We start from the raw sequence: 20047 nt of genomic DNA, 5'->3' as shown, positions 1-20047 counted from the left end.
AGATGTTTGTTTGGTGAAGAGATTTTACCGTTAAGATATTGACCTCGGTTCTGTAATACGAGTATAATGATGAGCATTAAAGTTCGATATCGGAATAACCTGTTTGGGCATGTGATGGATTTGAAAATATCATTTCTATAAACAAAATTACAAATTTTATGTTTCTTTGTGATAAAGAAAGAATGATATTGCCAAATTCCAATAAATATATTCGGTGAAATCAATAAAAGTCTTTGGTTTCTCACCAAAGCCTGAACATATTTTTGGTTACTGTTAAATATGCTGAAACGTTAGAATAGTTTGGTAAGGTGAAATAGCGTTTACCGTCGCGTTTAGATTATGGACACATGTTTGTAGTTTTGTGTGGCTGCTTTTACTACTCCGAACGTTGAAGTGCAAGCCCACTGAGATAACGTGGATACCCCACTCAGACACAGCGTAATGACACCGAGCCGACCTGTCCTTGTTTTAGCCCCTTAAGGTAACAACAAGAACCATCATTTAACGCATCTTGGTGTGACGCGACCAGGGGATAAGTCCAACGACCTTCCGATCTCCGGCCAGATTCCACTGGACCACGGAGGTGGTCTAAAAACGTTTCAACATTTAATGTTAACATATATCAATATTTTGAACTGGTAGTCGGCTTTTCATACCTTGTTCTAATCAAATTTGGATCAAGGTACCCGCAGATGTGTTCGTGTATATTTTATGTCCCAACGTAAATTGTTGGATCTGGAGCATGAAAAAGAGTTTTGGTCGTGCAACCGGAATCAGTAATATTTTAGACCCAAAAACAAAACAGGGAGTAGGTACCCAAATGGCGAATCACTTCTGCAACCAACCCCCACGAGTGAGCTGGTTGACCTAGTATGGCTTCCTACCCCGCGGCGCTGATGGAAACTGACGGTGTCAGGTACTGGGTTGCCTGCCTAAGGCTAGACATCTATTAACAGATCAATGCTAGATAGGTAGGAGTCATCTGAGCTTCTAAAACTAACTTTTTGTTACAATATATCATCGCTAAAACTTCTGACTGCTATAACGTATTAATATATCACTCGTCATACTATTTATAGTCCTATCTAGCATGTCAAAGGACTCGTTTAATCTCAAGGTATGATAAATTACGAAGAGTAGCAAAAGATATAGGCCATATTTCACATATTTAACTTATTTACCTTGGTATTTAATTTAGGAGACGTTTGAATATTTGCACCTGCATAAAAAGGAACATTTATGAGTGAAATGTATAGTTTAATAACATATTTCAAACTGATATGTCCGTCGTGGTGGGGTAATAAATATATACTACTCAAAAGAAGTTAAAGAACACCCCCATTTGGAAGGCAGTGTGTTGCAATACGCACCAGCCATGACAAATTAACTGTAGTCATGTGAACAAATTGGGTGTTCTTTAACTTCTTTTGAGTAGTATATATGGCAACAGAACCTTTTCATGGACATCCCCTCAAAAAGTCCACTAATTGATACGTTCGCCCATTAATGTAAGCACCAGTAGTCAGTGGTAACCGAGTGCGTAGCTGGACGCTGTGTCCATCATTCCTCGAGCCTGCGCCAACCCACACACAGACAGATATAGCTTGTCATACAGCGTTCCCCGCATACCTCCCCACCCCCCTCCCGTCAGGACCCCCTGTCAAACACAGGCTTGGCTAGCGTTCCCTCGATCACGTACGAAGTGACAACAACACAAAACACGTCGTCGGTCCGTCCATGGTGGCGTGTTTGCTTCCACGGGCGTGAAGTGCATTTAATCCGATGCTCTCTATGTGCAGAAGTTGAAAGTTCCGTATAAAGTTTCGCCCGTGAACTCTCCGGAAAATAATTTTATTGAATATTGAAGGATGTTTCCTCATCCACGTCACGTGTCTTGAAACATTTCCTTAGTCGTTTCCGTGATGGGGATTTGTTTTGCGCGACGTTGGCTAAACAGTTATTGCAGCAATGGAATAATTGTTTCGTCAAATGTCACATTCCTTGACTCGGTTTGGTTAACTGTATAAATCATAACATTTGCCTTGTTAAAACAGTTGCATTCCTGTATTGCTGCATATATATGGGTGTTTAGATATAATTTGCACCAAAAATGCAATTTCGTCGTTTTGACGATCGTTCCAGTATTTCATCAGACTGTTCGTGCCTCGACATGAATAAAGTCAACATTGGCTCGTTGAAGTAGACTCGTATTTCAATATGTAACGTGGCGATTTCTTTGTATAATCTATTGACGTTTTGAAGAAGAATGTGACTTCCCTCCATACTGAAATGCTATTTTATTCATTTTTTGATAGTATAGTATAGTATAGTACTATGAATTATTATGACGTTGAACCCAAGCGCAATATACAACCAAATCTGCCGTGTGACCTCTAAGTGATATTGCAAGACACGATACAGCAGATTAATTCTTTTACAGAGCTCGATAAGATAAAATCGAACAATACCCTTTGATAGGAAATTTATTACATTGACTACCTAAGTCAGAAGATTAATATATTTTTGAGACCGACATCCAAAGTCCCACATGCCAAACCCCTTATCTATCACCCCCGTAGCCAGACTGTTGTGCTGTGTGGTCAGGGCCATACCTGACCCCCGTCCGTGTCCCCTCCCTGTCTCTGACTCGGCCCAGGCGACCTCTCGACCCCACGCGTGGTAGCTCAAACAGATAGGCGATACTAGAAATGATCATTTGAATTTATGCAAATGCGTGTCAACCCCCTATTTACTTATATTCTAAATGTGGTACCTGTGTCAAGTGTTTCTGATATCTCCCTTTCTGTGACACGAACAATCCTTTGCCCTTTGTATATCTGATCGGGGTTTTGCATAATTTACTGACGATTAATAAGACGAATTCGCAATTTGGGGATCAACACATCAAAATGTGTTTCAGAAGGCATTGTACCTTATCCTACCTCAAGTCACTTTGGAATATAAATGTATATAATATGTGATGAATCCAAACCTGCAAGTTTTGAAAGGATACAACAAGTTTAAGAGTTTCAATTACATTTACGGTACCTTTTATGACAAATTCTGTTTATTTCCTAATTTAAAATTTGACAAATTAATTTTTGTCTTTATTTAAACACATATTCTTTTTTAATTTGCCATTTCCCTCACCGTTTGGGAGTATCACGGAAACCTGTTCTTATCACTCACTGTAGACATATAGTGACGCTTATATGACCTCTTACCCATCAGCACTGCTGTTCGTACAGGCCAAGCAGACTTGCCGTATGTCCTTCACCCAGAACACCTACACACACGTGGTTTCAGAACACGGAGTCCCATGACTCAGATCAACAACTCCCAATCTGGTTTTACTACTTGTCTCTACTTGGGGTTAAATCACCCTCTCCAACCTTTACTGTGTGTTCATTCACACGTATTATACTTACTTGTGTATATTATTCATCCAACTGAAACCACAAGCATACATAGGACCCCCTGCTCAAACTCTGAAAACCCGTTCACACTCTTAGAGGCCGTTGTGAAGGATGAATGACATAAATCACACTACGTTTGATACTTAAACAGCAGCACCCCAAGCAGTTTTGATGTATTTATAGAATACAATTCGTTAGTGTTTGTGAATCCAACCCGGGTCTTCGACGAGACAAGCGAACGCTTTAACCACTAGGCTACCCGACCGCTCCGGTAAACGTCTGAGACTTGCATTACTTCGGGATTTCCTCCAACATCAAGCTGACACGCCCTGATATAACTGAAATACTGTTCAAAGCAGCGTTAAACTCAACTCACTCGTGTTTCTTTATACTGATATAGGGGCGGTCGGGTAGCCTAGTGGTTGAAGCGTTCGCTCGTCACGCCGAAGATCCGGGTTCTATTCCCGACATGGGTACAATGTGTGAAGCCCATTTGTGATGTCCCCCGCTGTGATATTGCTTGGATATCGCTAAAAGCGGCGTAAAACCAAACTCACCCACTCACTGATATACTATGAACTTAATCTAATCATAATGTTTGAGCTCGGCAGCATAGCCGCATCATTTGCTTTGCATCCATGCATCAGATTAACGTTACACTTAAGACAAGAAGATAAAGGTTTAGTTTTGTCTCCATATCGATAGTCGGTACAATGACTAGACGTTTGAATATCTTGTTCAACAATGAGCCTTGTCCCTCGGTTTGACCAATGAGCAGTTCCAGTAAACACTTTTACCACTGAACGAGCTTTCTCCTCATTCAATCATCCATGTCACATCCCTTTGCCCAAATGCATTGCCTATTGTAGTCGATTTAGCGTGGGAACAGTCACTTACAGTATTCAACCTAGCAGGGGTGCTACAAGGTTCTTCATTGTATCCTATGTTTTGTATGTTAATGCTTACAAGTCGTGACCTCCACTGAAGCATGTTAAATCCATGCGTCGTAGCGTTATTGTATTTTAATGTTCAGAAGAGCAAAATGCTTTCAAAAATTTTCAATATTCCTTTAAAAATGTATTTGAAATATCCTGTAATACTCTGCTGAAACAAAAGTTTTCAAATGCATAAATCAGCCCAGATAACTTCAGATGAGAGTCTGCAATCGAATATATCTATTACAAATTTCCTACCATGTCTTCTTAAAAAACTACAACGGAATGCATGAATTTATAAAAAATACTTCACGCCCAAATGAAAATGAATGCAAGATTTTCTTTTATTATGGATGCCTTCTCTTTGAAGTAAGACGGGCCATTCACAAAGACTCCTTTGTAATGTACCACCCTGCTATTAAGTCTAAATGAGGAAGCAAGATGCCATTAGCCCCACGATAGCCACCCAATGCCAATTTACAACCCCCTTCACTGCCTCAGGGCATGGGCAATTGCTTCTAAATAGGCCCACGCCAAAATGACGCCCATTATGGCCACGGCCTGTGTACCTGGTCCGACAGATGTCTTTATGCAAGAGTGTCCATTGTCCAGTCGTCTGACCTACATCAATCTCATACTGATCCTGGTTAAACACGCCAAACCAAACACTAACACGTTCCCTATATCTTGGCTGTTTGTCGAGAGGAATTAGACACACAAGGCCCAACGTCCCCTCGACGTTAGACACACAAGGACCCACGTCCCCTCGACGTAACCGAGCTACGTCACTAACAATATTGGTTCTGTTTGGGCCACAACAAATTGCTTTCTTGTTCCTTAGGATAGCCCTTTTCTTTTCCCATTGCATGAAGCGATTTTTCAGTCAGGAACATATTACTTTATTTAGCCGCTGAAGTATCTTGCCAAATATGTATTTATTATCGGGAGTTCGAATCCCGGGTCAGCCGTATTATGTTCCTAGGTTATACGACACCCCTGCTTCTGGGATTCACGTCCCCCGCCGTGATATTGCTAAAAGCGGCGTAAAAAACACTAACTCGCTCATTCGTAGGATTTACCACTCATGGGTTCCCTCCCACATCAAGATGACATGACAGGATGTTTCTGAAATTCTGTTCAAATCGGCGTTAAAACTCTCTCACTCCTTTAATATTTGTGGACAACAACGTGCTATAGAGGAAAAACTGCCAAAGATTTTATAAGAGTTGGGTATGTTATTGGAAAAGAAATTGTCAAAGAAAATATCGTTCCTCGTTAGTTAACTTTTGAGAAAGAACAAGACAATATTGCCAACGATTTTATAATAGTTGGGTATGTTATTGGAAAAGAAACTGCCAACGATTTTATAAGAGTTGGGTATGTTATTGGAAAAGAAATTGTCAAAGAAAACATCGTTCCTCGTTAGTTAACTTTTGAGAAAGAACAAGACAATATTGTCTTTTATGTAGTCTTGGCATATTTAGAACTGGAATGTTGGGAACCCGATAGTTACAGCGTTCGCGTATCACACAGATTGTATCAGTTTGAAGCCTGTTGTGCAATTTGTGAAGACGATGGTATAATCCGATATGATGGTTGCAACATTGTAAACTTCATTGTTAAGTCCCTTATCACTCCTACCCACTATTACAAAAGGTAGAAGCAACACCCGATGTTCTTCTGATTATGACTATGACCCTGTCGCTAAGAACTCGTCAAACAAGGTTGATATCAAGACTTGTTTGAACCTGTCTTGAAAGTATTTAGAAATGGCATTTCCACTGATATCTAAATAGACTCATCTGTCCACAATTTGTTTTGTTGCAGTAATTATTTATCAGGTTAAGATCTCTGTAAGTTGTAAGCGCACGCCGACATATTAAGAACCTCCCAGCAGCTAGAACTCATATGAACCCCTTTAAAGTTTAAAGAGTATAAACTTATTCAAAGTCGGTAGGGACCGTTTTTTTAGGAGATTCGGCAAGTTCGGTTTACGACCTTGGCAAAGACAAAGACGAAAGTTAAGCCTAAATGCATTACTCTGACCGTAAATTAAATATATAAGCTTACCCAACGTCTTTGAGTGCTCAGTAAGGGTTTTTAATAAGCTGCTTTTCAAATAATGACGTACATTTAAATCAACCGATATATCAAACCTTTTTGTCGCGACCTTCATGTGTCAAGTAACACCGTACAATGGTACGGATTAACGTTACATCACGAAGTAACCATTTGTTAGTATTGTTACGTGTGACCTTCACTGTCATGATCGTACTTGGACGTAGGCACGCGTCCGCCGTGACAACGCAATCGTGAAGGGGATTATGAGTTCATACCTGGTCAGGGTTATTCTTTTTGTACTGTTAACAAACGGTAATAAGTAGGTCCGATTTACATCGTTCAAAAAACACTTTTCTGGGTCAGAACGAAAGAATGATACAATAATGCTGAGGGGGAAAAAATAATAAAAAAATAAAAAAAAATTAAAAAATAAATAAAGACATTGTGGATGCATGTGATTGACATGTCATCTTGTCGTGAACGTAGGTGTTTTTTCAGCCTCTGTTTGCTTGTATCTAAAACTATCTTTTATTCAACACACACTGCAAGAGTAAACGTTCTTACATGATAGCTCTCTTTATTTGCTGTAAGTATCTGATGAGATCATATATGTGTAACCCTTTGTGTTGTAGGGTATTCAATGAGGTTGCCCTTTGGGTTGATGTATTGTGAACTGAAACCGGATAACTATATTTCAGTCGAACATGGACATATGGAATAGAGTCTTTGAATGTTTGCCTTAGATTCTCATGACACGTGATTTATAACTACACAATGACACATTTAAACTAACTGTTACTACAAATTGACAAATTCCTTAAAAAACCCAATAAAGCATACTTCATTATATAGCTATGTCACATGGGCATCAATCATTTTTGGATGAGTTCAGCAAAAACTTTCTAAATCATAGCTTAAAGATGGTTATCAAGTCAAACTAATTGGTTGGAAGACCTAGTTTAAGATATGGCCTTAATCGTGACAATTGAATTCCCTTTCTGCAAACGTCAGAAGTACAACATCTCGCAAAACAACAGGGTATAAGACTAAACATTGCCCTGTGATTGTATCACACAAATCCTTGACCCATGTCGTTTGTGGAATGGTCACTCTGTGGCCACTTCAAGTCTGGACGCTTGGACATAGCTGCAACGTAACTCAATGGACTGGGTCATCTGGTGAATGCAATGGCGTTATTTGTCTACCAAATGGGTAAAAGGTTAGCGTCTTGACCTAGAGGGATCCTCTTGTCTGGGCCGGCGTGGTATGTGATGAGTATTGTGCCTTACTTTGTACAAGGAGCGGAGGGCAACATTCAGCGAGTTTATTCCTGTACGTATTTGTGAGGGCATTTTGCTGCTGGGCTGCAGGGCTGCAGGCAAGTTAGCAACGAACCTCCCAAGAGCCGCAGGTCCACAGGAAATGTTTGGGATCACCGATTTGGCAGTGTCAAAATGAATCACCATACAAGAACAAAAAGTCAGAATGCTTAAAGATAGACCTGTGTATGATTACAGTGTTCGGTTTCTGAACTACTGTCTGTGGGTTATTAAATACAGAATGACGGATTGGGAGCCGATATTTGCTTCATTGTTTCTTCTGTGACAACAGGAGGTTGTTTATAGTTCGTATTAGTATCTTATTTACAGATGTAAAAAAATTAATTGATAAGCTACAAAGAGACAAAGCTGCAAAAAAATTATTTTACCCTTGGTGAACCAACAGTAGTCCTTCAAGCGAAACCATGTACTTTATGTTTCTGTATTATCCATGTATTTTTCACAATTGTATGTTATATTTGCGTAAACAGGAAATTTGATACATATTTTCATATACAGGTCACAAGGTATATTCTTGCGGCACCGTCAGAATCCAAAATATTTACATTATTTATCCTACATAGTAGTTAGACGGGCATAATTATATCAATTGATGTCTTGTTCCATGCCAAGTTAAGTAGGATAATTATATCGGTCGGCTTCCAGGGAGGGTAACATGTGATTATGTGCATACGTCCTCGGTGGCTGGAGACAGGATGGGTGATACAGACTGGGAGGAAACGCATCATGTCCTGACGTGAATACAACCAAATGTTATGTCCTCAAACCTTTGGACCGAGTCGTTTGTCACAAAAGAAATTCAGTGTACGTGCTTTTGATACCAATGGATTGTGTTTGGCGTGTTCGTTAATAAACTGAACTGAGTTCAACAACAGAAATAATTATAATGTAAAATGAAATATTTTATTTGTTCTTGAACACTGTCTCTGTCATCCTCGAAATTCGTCCTCGTCCATTTCAGTTAATTCATAATTCATCTCTGTTAACTCGCAGAGCTCGACAAAGTACCTCTGATCACAATACTTGAAGTTGTATCGTTCTAATACATAGGTTGAAGTGTTGAAATGTTTACAAGTATATATCGGAGTCATGTTGTCCCTGTATACTAGCATACATAACCGGACTTGGATCAGACGAGTTGGGGAGTGTAGGAAACTGACCTCATAATGACCCGGAGCTATTTGACAGGCCAAGCCTAGTTTGGTTCATCAAACCGGAGACCCGTGTTCGAAACTTGCAACCTGATGCATATACATACAAATTCATATACAGGACAATACGTACACACACAGACAGACCCATAGAGCAAACAAATTATTAACAGGAGAGCAACTTATTGCAGATGCAGGTGGAGGGTTCATAAGGGTTCAGAAGCATCGTCATCTGAGTGGCACACGTCACATGACAGCAAACCAACCGATGACGACGAGAAGCAGTTTATATTGTGATCACGCATTTTTATCCCAAGCGTCTTATTTCGACCTTGGCCAGCGTGTCTGAAGGTCACATGTACTTGGTGGTATGTAATACTAACACCCTCGTTGACCTACTCTGATGCTTACAGTAGCGTCCTTTTCAATCCGCCATACCTAAAGCCACTCAGGGGAGCAAGCTGGTGACTTCTCACGCGTTTTAGCAACCAGCATATTAAAAGCCTAATAGTCATGAAAGCGTGACGTTCGGGATTTCAAAAAATTATTGATCCCAACCTGCAGCCTCATATTTCGGTAACGGCTCCATTTAATAATAACATTAGCTATCATGTATCATACCAGTATTATTAACAAGTCATGTATTTGATTTAATTTTTCAATATTCTCAGGGGGCCCGGTCGGCCCAGTCGTCTAAGGCGCCGCGATTCGCTGTGCAGAGTTGCGTCCCTTGGGCACGCCAGAAACCTATGATCGTGGGTTCGAATCCCGGTTTCTCCCGATTATGTTTCTAGGTTTGTCAGCACCATACCCGTGCTCGTGGGTTTCACCAAAGTGGTAAACGTCTGAGACCTGCATCACTTCGGGCTTTCCTCCCACATTAAGCTGACACGCCGCGATATAACTCGAATACTGTTAAAAGCGGCGATAAACCCAACTCACTCACTCACTCACTCAATATTCTCAGCTCAGATTATTTATAATCGTTCTGTGTTGTAACAGTATGGCATATAAAACAATTCGTGTGCTTAAATGTGTGTGCATTTACAGAGGTCGTCATGTGTACTATTTATCCAGTGGCATCACCTCACAGCCATTGTGATTTGAACAATAGACTGACGATCGTGAATATGGCGAGGTGAACTGGGCCTTAACGTCGCGTCCACAATTATTGGACAGCCTCCGTGGTCTAGTGGTAGAGCGTCCGCCCGGAGAGCGGAAGGTCCAGGGTTCGATCCCCGACCGCGTCATACCAAAAGACGTTAAAAGATGGTACTTGTTTTACCCTGTCTGGCGCTCGGCATTAAGGGGCTAAAACAAGGACGGGTCGGCTCGGAGTCAGTATACTGTGTCTGAGTGGGGTATTCATGTTAAACTGCGGCATGGTATCTCAGTGGGCTAGCACTATAAATCGGCATCAGTCCGGACTAGTACAAGCAGCCACACAAACACACACACGTCGCTATATGCACGTCGCTATATAAGTGCAATAATCTTGGACGCGACGTTAAACCCCATTTCACCTCACCTCCACAATTATTGCACTTAAGGAGCGACGTCCTTGTTTTATCCCCTTAATGCCGGCGCCAGACAGGACAACAACAAGTACCATCTTTCAACGTCTTTTGGTATGACGCGACCGGGGATCGAACCCCGAAACCTCCGCTCTACCACTAGACCACGGAGGCGGTCCGAAGGTGGTTAAGGCCCGTTGACTTTGAAATATGCGCCCGACAAGGACATTAAACCTCGCCCATAACGACCTGTTCCCGAGCAGGGGGAAATTACATATGAGTCACCTGTAGGTCTGACATGCCTCGCTTTATGAGGAAATTCAACTTGCGAAACGTTGAATAGAGGGGAAACGGGTGACAGATCTTATATGCAATGAATATCAAACTGGTTTCAGAAACCGCCCGTAACATGATATATGTAGCGTAATATGCATACGCCTGCTTTCATGCTGTCAGCGATTGCAAATCCAAAACGCTACAAAACGTACACTTATACTATCCACAGCCGTGGTGTCAAGGTGGAAGATCCTCCGTTGCCACAACCTATCGTTTAGCCAGACGTAAGATGGATTTGTAACAGTTGATGTGGACCCGTGAATATCCGGGTAGAATCGGTCTTCAGCAACCCATGCTTGCCGTAAAAAGCGACTATGCTTGTCGTAAGAGGCGACTAACGGGATCGGGTGGTCAGGGTCGTTGACTTGGTTGATGCATGTCATCGTATCCCAATTGCGTGGATCGATGCTCATGATGTCAATCACTGGATTGTCTGGTCCCGACTCGATTATTTACAGACCACCGTCATATAACTGGAATATTGCTGAGTGCGGCGTTAAACAACAAACAAACAAACAAACAAACATATTATGACTGGATCATATTCGATTAATACAAGCCGATATTATATGGTTTTAAATGCCGGCTGCGCTGTAAAACACGATTAAAATCATCTCATTTGTAAAATGCGCTGTTCATGGTACCTTTAAGATATCACCCGTTCGGTTTTTTCGGTGACAAATACGCCTATCCTATGGGCATTCTTGAGGAGGGTATTTGAACAGCTATCAAATGAACCTCATCTCAACACCAGCTTTTAAAGCCTCGTACAAACACTTTTCTTATCTTCAATTGCACAAAGGTACGCACCATACTTACAAACACATACCTGCGCTGCTAGGTGAGAGGAGGGCGTAACACTGCTTCCGAGCGGAGCGTCGGGCAACTAGAAGCAGCCTTTACCTGTGTGTGGCATTTAGGATTTCGGAAAGTCTGGCCAAATATTTGCTTGTCCCATCTCAATACGAAGGACGTCGCATGTGGCATTAGTTTGATCGTTGATAATTGGTTGAAATACTAGTACCTTCCTCCGAAATGGATGCTATTGTCCAGATAGCATATATGCGCTAATATATATGTGTGTGATTGCACCTACAAGGTGTTGCTTGGGTGGCCCAGTCGTCTAAGGCGCCGCGATTCGCTGTGCAGAGTTGCGTCCCTTGGGCACGCCAGAAACCTATGATTGTGGGTTCGAATCCCGGTTCGCCCCGATTACGTTTTGTCAGTTTGTCAGCACCATACCCGTGCTCGTGGGTTTCACCGAAGTGGTACACGTCTGAGACCTGCATCACTTCGGGCTTTCCTCCCATATTAAGCTGACTCGCCGCGATATAACTGGAATACTGTTAAAAGCGGCGTTGTACCAAACTCGCCCAAGGGACGCAACTCACAGCTGATTGCGGAACGTCTTGGAAGGGATGCATGTGTTTGGTATAGCATATCGTATATGCCCAAAGCCAAAAAGAGACTATTCGGCATAATTTTAACAAATCAAATATTTGAACAAAACATTGCACTCAGTTTCATTATTTTCTTGACATGAAGCATTATTAATGACAACATTTTGAATGAAACCTTTATTTGTGCTCATCAGAATATTATGAAATGGAAACAGTGTGTCTTCTTGTAAAGTGATCATGTATAACGCCTAAGGAATCTCTGCATGACGTCCATGGGAGTAGCGATAAGGAGCTGCGGAAACCCCTCCTTCGGGATACATGTAGTTCTGACTCCAGTGTACGTGCTTCGCGACGCAATTGAGTGAGTGAGTGAGTGAGTATGGTTTTACGCCGCTTTTAGCAGTATTCCAGCAATATCACGGCGGGAGACACCAGAAATGGGCTTGACACATTGTACCCATGTCGGGAATCGAACCCGGGTCTTCGGCAAGACGAGCTAACGCTTTAACCACTAGGCTACCTGACCGCCCCTATGTTCGAAGACAGGATCTGTACACCATACACATACAGTAAACTACGGTTATAACGAACACGCTTATAACGAACTAACGGATATAACGAACTAACTTTCTAGTCCCGACTATATGCTGTAGTTATGCTGTATATATGCTTATAACGAACTACGGTTATAAAGAACTAAAATTAGTAGTCCATTTGAGTTCGTTATAACCGTAGTTTACTGTATATTATTCAAAAGCCTTTGTCATTCGAGTCATTTCTATAATTACTTGAGTCATTTCTATAAGCAATCATAACTGTTCCTTCTTTGTAGGTACGTTTTGACACATGCACAGAAACGATTCTTCACTGCCACTCTATGTTTATTATTAAATCTCGAAGAGCAAAACTGAAATAAATCCTTTGAACTGTATTGAAAGCACAGCCGATAGTTGTTCAGATTGTACCCAGTTGGTCTTTGCGAAAGGTAATGCTTCAATACAACCACTCTCTGAAAGACTTTAACCGCACCTGCACAACAGTGACATGTGTAAGGGTCTGTTAACAGATTTGTTACATTCTGTACACTCAGGGACCGCCTCCGTGGTCTAATGGTAGAACGACCGCCCGGAGAGCGGAAGGTCCAGGGTTCGATCCCGGGCCGCGTCATACAAAAAGACGTTAAAAGATTGTACTTGTTGTTACCCTGTCTGGCGCTCGGCATTAAGGGGCTAAAACAAGGACTGGTCGGCTCGGAGTCAGTATACTGTGTCTGAGTGGGGTATTCATGTTAAACTGCGGCATGGTATCTCAGTGAGCTAGCACTATAAATCGGCATCAGTCCGGACTAGTACAAGCAGCCACACACACACATACACGTGCATGCACGTCGCTATATAAGTGCAGTAATCTTGGACGCGACGTTAAACCCAATTTCACCTCAGCTTACTTATGTTCGAAGACAGGATCTGTACACCATACACATATATCATTCAAAAGCCTTTGTCATTCGAGTCATTTCTATAATTACTTGAGTCATTTCTATAAGCAATCATAACTGTTCCTTCTTTGTAGGTACGTTTTGACACATGCACAGAAACGACTCTTCACTGCCACTCTATGTTTATTATTAAATCTCGAAGAGCAAAACTGAAATCAATCCTTTGAACTGTATTGAAAGCACAGCCGATAGTTGTTCAGATTGTACCCAGTTGGTCTTCGCGAAAGGTAATGCTTCAATACAACCACTCTCTGAAAGACTTTAACCGCACCTGCACAACAGTGACATGTGTAAGTGTCTGTTGACAGATTTGTTACATTCTGTACACGCAGGAGTCATGCTAGGCGGTTGTATTTGGTTATTCTCCGCGAAGTAATTACCATGCCGCGATACCGTACCCCGAAACCAATTGAAAACGGTAAAGCTTAATTCACCCTTCCTAATATATCAGACACATTTGACATCATTGGAAATAATTCCATGTCCGGTTTTGGATGAGTGAGTGAGTGAGTTGGAGTTTAACGCCGCTTTTAGCAGTATTCCAGTTACATCACGGCGTGTCAGCTTAATGTGGGAGGAAAGCCCGAAGTGATGCAGGTCTCAGACGTGTACCACTTCGGTGAAACCCACGAGCACGGGTATGGTGCTGACAAACCTAGAAACATAATCGGGGCGAACCGGGATTCGAACCCACAATCATAGGTTTCTGGCATGCCCAAGGGACGCAACTCTGCACAGCGAATCGCGGCGCCTTAGACGACTGGGCCACCCGTGCCCCCGGTTTTGGATAGAGTGGATTTTGGAATGGGCTAATTTATCCAAGGAAGAGAAGTAATCTACAAGTATATACGTGTTCCTGAACATAGCGTTCGGGACCACACCTATTGGATGTCGCAACCAATTTATATAATGAGCATTGAGGGTACAACTATTAAGTGGTTCTAGGATGTAAAGCTCTATACAGCAAGAACGAAATACTCTTCATACTAGGTGAAAGGATGAATGAAAAGTTCATAATATTTCCCTGAAACAAATCTGATGCCCACTATATCCAAAATCGAATCCCAATGTTTAAACGTCGCAAAGCAAGTGCCCAAATTTGTAAAATAATCAAATAATCAAAGAGTAGTAAAGGTGACATCGAGTTCTTCATGGAGCTGTAATGAGAAAATGAGAGTGAACGTGAAACACTTCGATATACTTGACTGAACTGACTCCCTTTGATAGGTATCAGCTTTCAATTATTACTTATCTGTTACATTTCTATGTGTTAATTACGACCTTCACAGACATTGATAATACACTGTCACTCATAAATACTCATTTTATTGATCAAACCGTATGTTGTAACACAAAGTAGTCCACATGTTATAAAAAATTATTACTGTCTTTCTCTGAACGGTTCATAAATCAGCCATTCATACAGATAGCGTACGTGTAAGAGAGTCCCCCTGGCCCAGATCTAAACTAACTTGACTCGGCCGCCTGCTTTACACACTCTTCTATTCTGTACACATTGTCAAAGTCTAAAGGCGGTCTGGTCTTCTTGAAGGACAATAAAACCTTCACAGCAATTCGCACCGAGCTAATAAACCATACACCACGACACACCCTGTTGAGCATACGATATGTGTGTTATTACTTATGTTATATATAAATAGATCAATGCAGCTAGGTAGGTGAAAAAGTATTAGTGAGCGTTTTGTAGGCATGCAATTTCGTCCATCAAGCGACTACCGTCGTCACATTCTTACCTGATCAAATCACACCTATCTATGAATTACTATTGCCATTCTTTTGTATTGGTATTTGCAAAATTGAAGAGTCCTTTATATTCTACACATGATTTATCAGACGCTTGTTACCCCTGATTGCGATTGACTAACACAGCTTGATGACTTGATTGCTTGTAAACCCATGCTTTTCTTTAAGAGGCGACTAAGGGGATCAGGTGGTCAGGTGACTCGGCTAAAACATATCACCGTATCCCGATTGCGTGGATCGATGCATATGATGTCAATTACTGGATTGTCTGGTCCAGACTCGATTATTTACAGACCGCCGTCATATCGCTGGAATATTGCTGCGTGCGGCGTTAAAAAACAAACAAACAAACTGATTGATTGTTTAAAAAAGCTCCGGTTTGGGGCGTTTTTTATGACATCAATCACTGGTTTGTCTGGCTAAGACTCAATAATGTATAGGCAGCCGTGGTATGTCAATATTGCCAAGTGTGGCGTTAGACAGATACAAACAACACATAGCCTGATGATTAAGCACCAATAATTTACACACATTGCTTTGTGTTTCAGGTCTATAGGCTCTATAATCGGCGGGGTGCCGTCCTTGAAGAAGCTTCAAGGGGCGAGCAACGACGACTGGATCGACAGACTAAACCATGTATGGACGGTTTTTCTTTTCGCCTTATTCGCTATCGTAGTGAGTACTGGACAGTTTGTTGGCGACCCAATTCACTGCTGGTGCCCAGCGGAGTTTACGGGAGCCTATGTCGATTATGCCAAATCATACTGCTGGATTAAAAACACGTACTACATCCCCATGGACACGCCCATCCCCGTGGATCATGCAGAACGCGATTCCGAGGAGCTGACCTACTACCAGTGGGTTCCTCTCATTCTCCTCTTCCAGGCGTTCATGTTCAAGTTCCCCAACATCTTATGGAGAGTCTTCAATGGCGGCGCTGGCATCAATCTGGACAAAATTGTTGAAATGGCCGAACAGACCCAGATGGGATCTCCAGAAGACCGTAACACAACGATCGAACACATCGCCAGGTACATGGACAGATGGCTGGAAACCCACAGAGAGTATCACTGGAACATCATCGTCAGAGCTAAACAAAAGATGGCAAGGTTCTGTTGCTTTTTCTGCAACAAGAGAGCCGGAACCTACTTAACTGCATTTTACCTCTTCATCAAAGTCTTGTACGCCGCCAACGTCATTTCTCAGTTTTTCATCCTGAACGCTTTCCTGGCAACTGAATACAACATGTATGGTTTTGATGTCATGGCCATGTTGGCCTCCGGGGGTACATGGAAAGAGTCCCCACGGTTCCCCAGAGTCACGCTTTGTGACTTTAAGATTCGTCAGCTTCAGAATATCCAAACCTGGACAGTGCAGTGCGTCCTTCCAATCAATCTCTTCAACGAAAAGATCTTCATCTTCATCTGGTTCTGGCTCGTCCTCGTTGCGGCCCTCACATGCGTCAACATGGTGGCATGGTTGTATAGGGTAATGTTCAAGAGAAACAGACCAGCTTACATCAAGAAGTACCTGAAAATCAGCAACGAGCTCCACACAGGGTCCGACAAGAAACTGTGCGCCAAATTCGCTGACCAGTATCTTCGGGATGATGGTGTTTTCGTTATTCGAGTCATCTCCAAGAACTCTACAGATCTCGTTGCTACAGACTTAGTGTTTAAACTATGGAAGATCTACAAGGATAAAACTCTTCCATCCAAGAACCCTGAAGATGATGAGCCAACAGGAGATGAGGATAAGAAAGCCTTAGCTTCATCATAAACAAACGAACATATAGAAATCATTGTACACCAACATCTGGACCAGGACCAGAAGGACGGAAGTGGCATGGCACATTCTGTTGAAACTGTGTAAACAGAAAAAAACCGATTCTCTTAAGTTGGTTTGTGGTGATAGGTGTGAGATGCAAGTTAGCCAACAAAACACATGTGTCATGTGCCACACATGCTTTTAGGTGTTTGTAGTTATAGAAACACTGAAATTAGTCTTGAAAGTAAGAACACAAGTGGGGTGTTTACGTGATTTCAATGAGTGTAAGATCAAAATAGTCTTCCAAGTACATGCAATGTACAACCACCAATCTTGATTTACTAGACTCCAGCATACTAGCGTTCAAAATATTTCCGCTGCTAATTCTAAATTGTGGTAGTTTGTTCTGTGCAAGAATGACATTCATTTACAGTTTTGAGGGTATTGTTGGCCCATTTCACCCGTAAAGAGATGGTTGATGAAGCTAGGACGTACAGGTGTTAGCTAACAACATACTAATGCCTATTTGCACAAAATACTAACACGTTCAGCTTACCTCACCAAGGTGCCCCAGCATAGAACCTTCTTCTTTGATTTTATCTGTGTGAACATGACTTCGGACTTCACAATGGCTACTCAACTTTTGTCGTTCCGGTGATAATTCCAAACTGATTTAACATGAACTAGTTGCATAGAATGACCTTTCAATGTAAGTCTCTATGAACAAACAGTCCTCGTTTGGGAAACCAGTCATGGAATTTAATATGACACTCAACCCTAATTGCTAATCACTGCCAACACCTTAGAGTTCTCAGTGAAAGGGTCAATAATCTGCACAGTGTTCTCTGAAAACAATATATTGAATGAGCTTCTTGCTTTAAGCTAGCATTGGTCACTGAACATCTCGTATTTAGTTTTCCATATTGCTGACGTGTCTATCTAGTCACCAAGCTTGCACGTTATGTACACAAATTACAAAATGTACTAAAAATTAATTTCGAACAACCCCACATTCCGTACAGTTGTGATAAAGAAATCAAACTTAAAACATTATTAATCAGCTTAGTGTGTAATATAGGTATGTAGATGACTATATCATGGATATATATATATTGGTAGGCTTTGGTATAGAGTTAGATAACTAACATACCTAACAAGGTGGCTGTTCAATCAAAAGTATGTACATGTATGTAGTTACTAATACGATATTGTTCTAGAGTAGATATTGTCATTGCTTTGGTACATGTACGTCATCATAGATATTTGATAGTATGGGTTGTCATGCAGCTGTCTACGAAATTGTACTGATTTACCCATGTAACTGAATTCATCAATTGCTCGTAATCGTCTTCTGCTATTTGTACCTGCTTGTTTATGCCATCTATTAACATAAGTACTGTACCTGTATGTTCCAATGTCTTTCCATTCTACATGGCTCAGTAAACCATATGGCATTATGATGTTATATTTATGAAGTGAATCTGTATGATCTATCACAAATAGTCATCTATGCAAATGAGATGGTTCTCCGTCAAGTGCCACCATCAGCAGCATGGTTAGTTTTGCTCTTCTTCGTGAAGGTAACGAAGGATAAATGTGATAGCCAGTTTGTCTGTACTGTTCTTCCATGTAATATAGATATATTTTCTACAGTTTATATATTGCGCCCAGGTGGTCACAATCTGCTAAATGTAAATACATGTGTTTTATTTGTGTTTTATATGTGTTATTGATGTTCTTACTATTAACGAAGCGCGCAACAAATCCAGGAACAAGTTACACGAATGTAAGATTTGAATCGACCGTACCCAAATTTTAAATTTAGTCAGTAGTATAATTAAGAAAATTTAATATTACTGAATCCGTGATATCCATGTCTGTCTTAAATGGCGATCAGGGGAGTCAATGGGGAGGGACCACAATGGATGTTGAGTGAGATCAGTGATTGTTGTTGACCACAAAGAAGATAACAAGCGCCTCCTGATGGCAAGGTTCGATCCCCAACCAGTGGTTTACATGCTCCAAGAATTCCGTCGCGTTGGGATACGACAGATAATCGCGTAAGACCCGAAATACTCGCAAAAATGTTTCATGAATCCATTCCAGGTCACAGTCTCAACTATGCATCTCAGCTGTATCTGACGTATTTCCAAGAATGTTTTTCTTATTCATTCCATTTTCTGAGAGCACAGAAGCAAATATCATGTAAGCGCCAAATGTACAACATGTATATGTGTGTAGAAAAGTTGTAATTAGATCAACGGCCTAGGGACCAAATTACTAAAGTTCCACGAAGATATATTCACCATTTTTCATTTAATGTTCATTTCATTACGTGAGGATGAAAATATTTTGTATTTCCACACGCTAAACCGATATTGGTGGGTTGTTACAACGAACTGTACATAGTGTTTCCTTATCTGGCCTGGTGTATAATTTTGACATATATCCATTCACTGGAACTTTCTTAATTCAGACGAGAGATTATCTGAATAGTTATCTCTTCTTTTTTTAAAAATAGTTGAACTTTATGTATGTTTTCATTCAAGGAGATTTATAACCTTACGTTGTTAATATGAATGAAATCTAGATTGATTTTTAATGTCAACATTTAATGTATTATGAAAATGCAAGTACAAATAAAATATATAATATTTGCCTGTCGTTATTTGTCAACTTTGTGTCTTGCATGCGTGTCTTATGCAATGTACATCCACTTTCATGTTCTGCGGCTCTCCGCGTGCCGGCTCGGTGTGGGATGACATCCCGAAGTAATGCTGGTCTTAGAATGTTTATTGCTTTTGTGAAACCAACTACGAATACCACGTGATTTGTGTTTCACAACTAGGGGAAAGCAACATTCAA

The 20047-nt window shown here is 41.2% G+C and overlaps 1 protein-coding gene across 1 annotated transcript in view; it reads left to right on the top strand.

Annotated features, from left to right (window-relative positions):
- LOC125372316 (innexin unc-9-like) overlaps window positions 1–19839 on the top strand; it is a 43411-nt gene extending 23572 nt beyond the window's left edge. The window contains exon 3 of the mRNA XM_048381761.1: window positions 15964–19839. Coding sequence (XP_048237718.1) covers window positions 15964–17194 — 1231 coding nt within the window. The 3' untranslated portion in view covers window positions 17195–19839. The remainder of the gene's footprint in view (window positions 1–15963) is intronic.
- Window positions 19840–20047: the final 208 nt, after the last annotated feature.

The sequence above is a fragment of the Haliotis rufescens genome, unplaced genomic scaffold, assembly GCF_023055435.1.
Source record: "Haliotis rufescens isolate VD_foot unplaced genomic scaffold, xgHalRufe1.0.p SCAF_4, whole genome shotgun sequence".
Lineage (NCBI taxonomy): Eukaryota > Metazoa > Mollusca > Gastropoda > Lepetellida > Haliotidae > Haliotis > Haliotis rufescens.
Note: the sequence above shows the minus strand (reverse complement) of the source record. Positions and strands in the feature narration are given on the sequence as shown.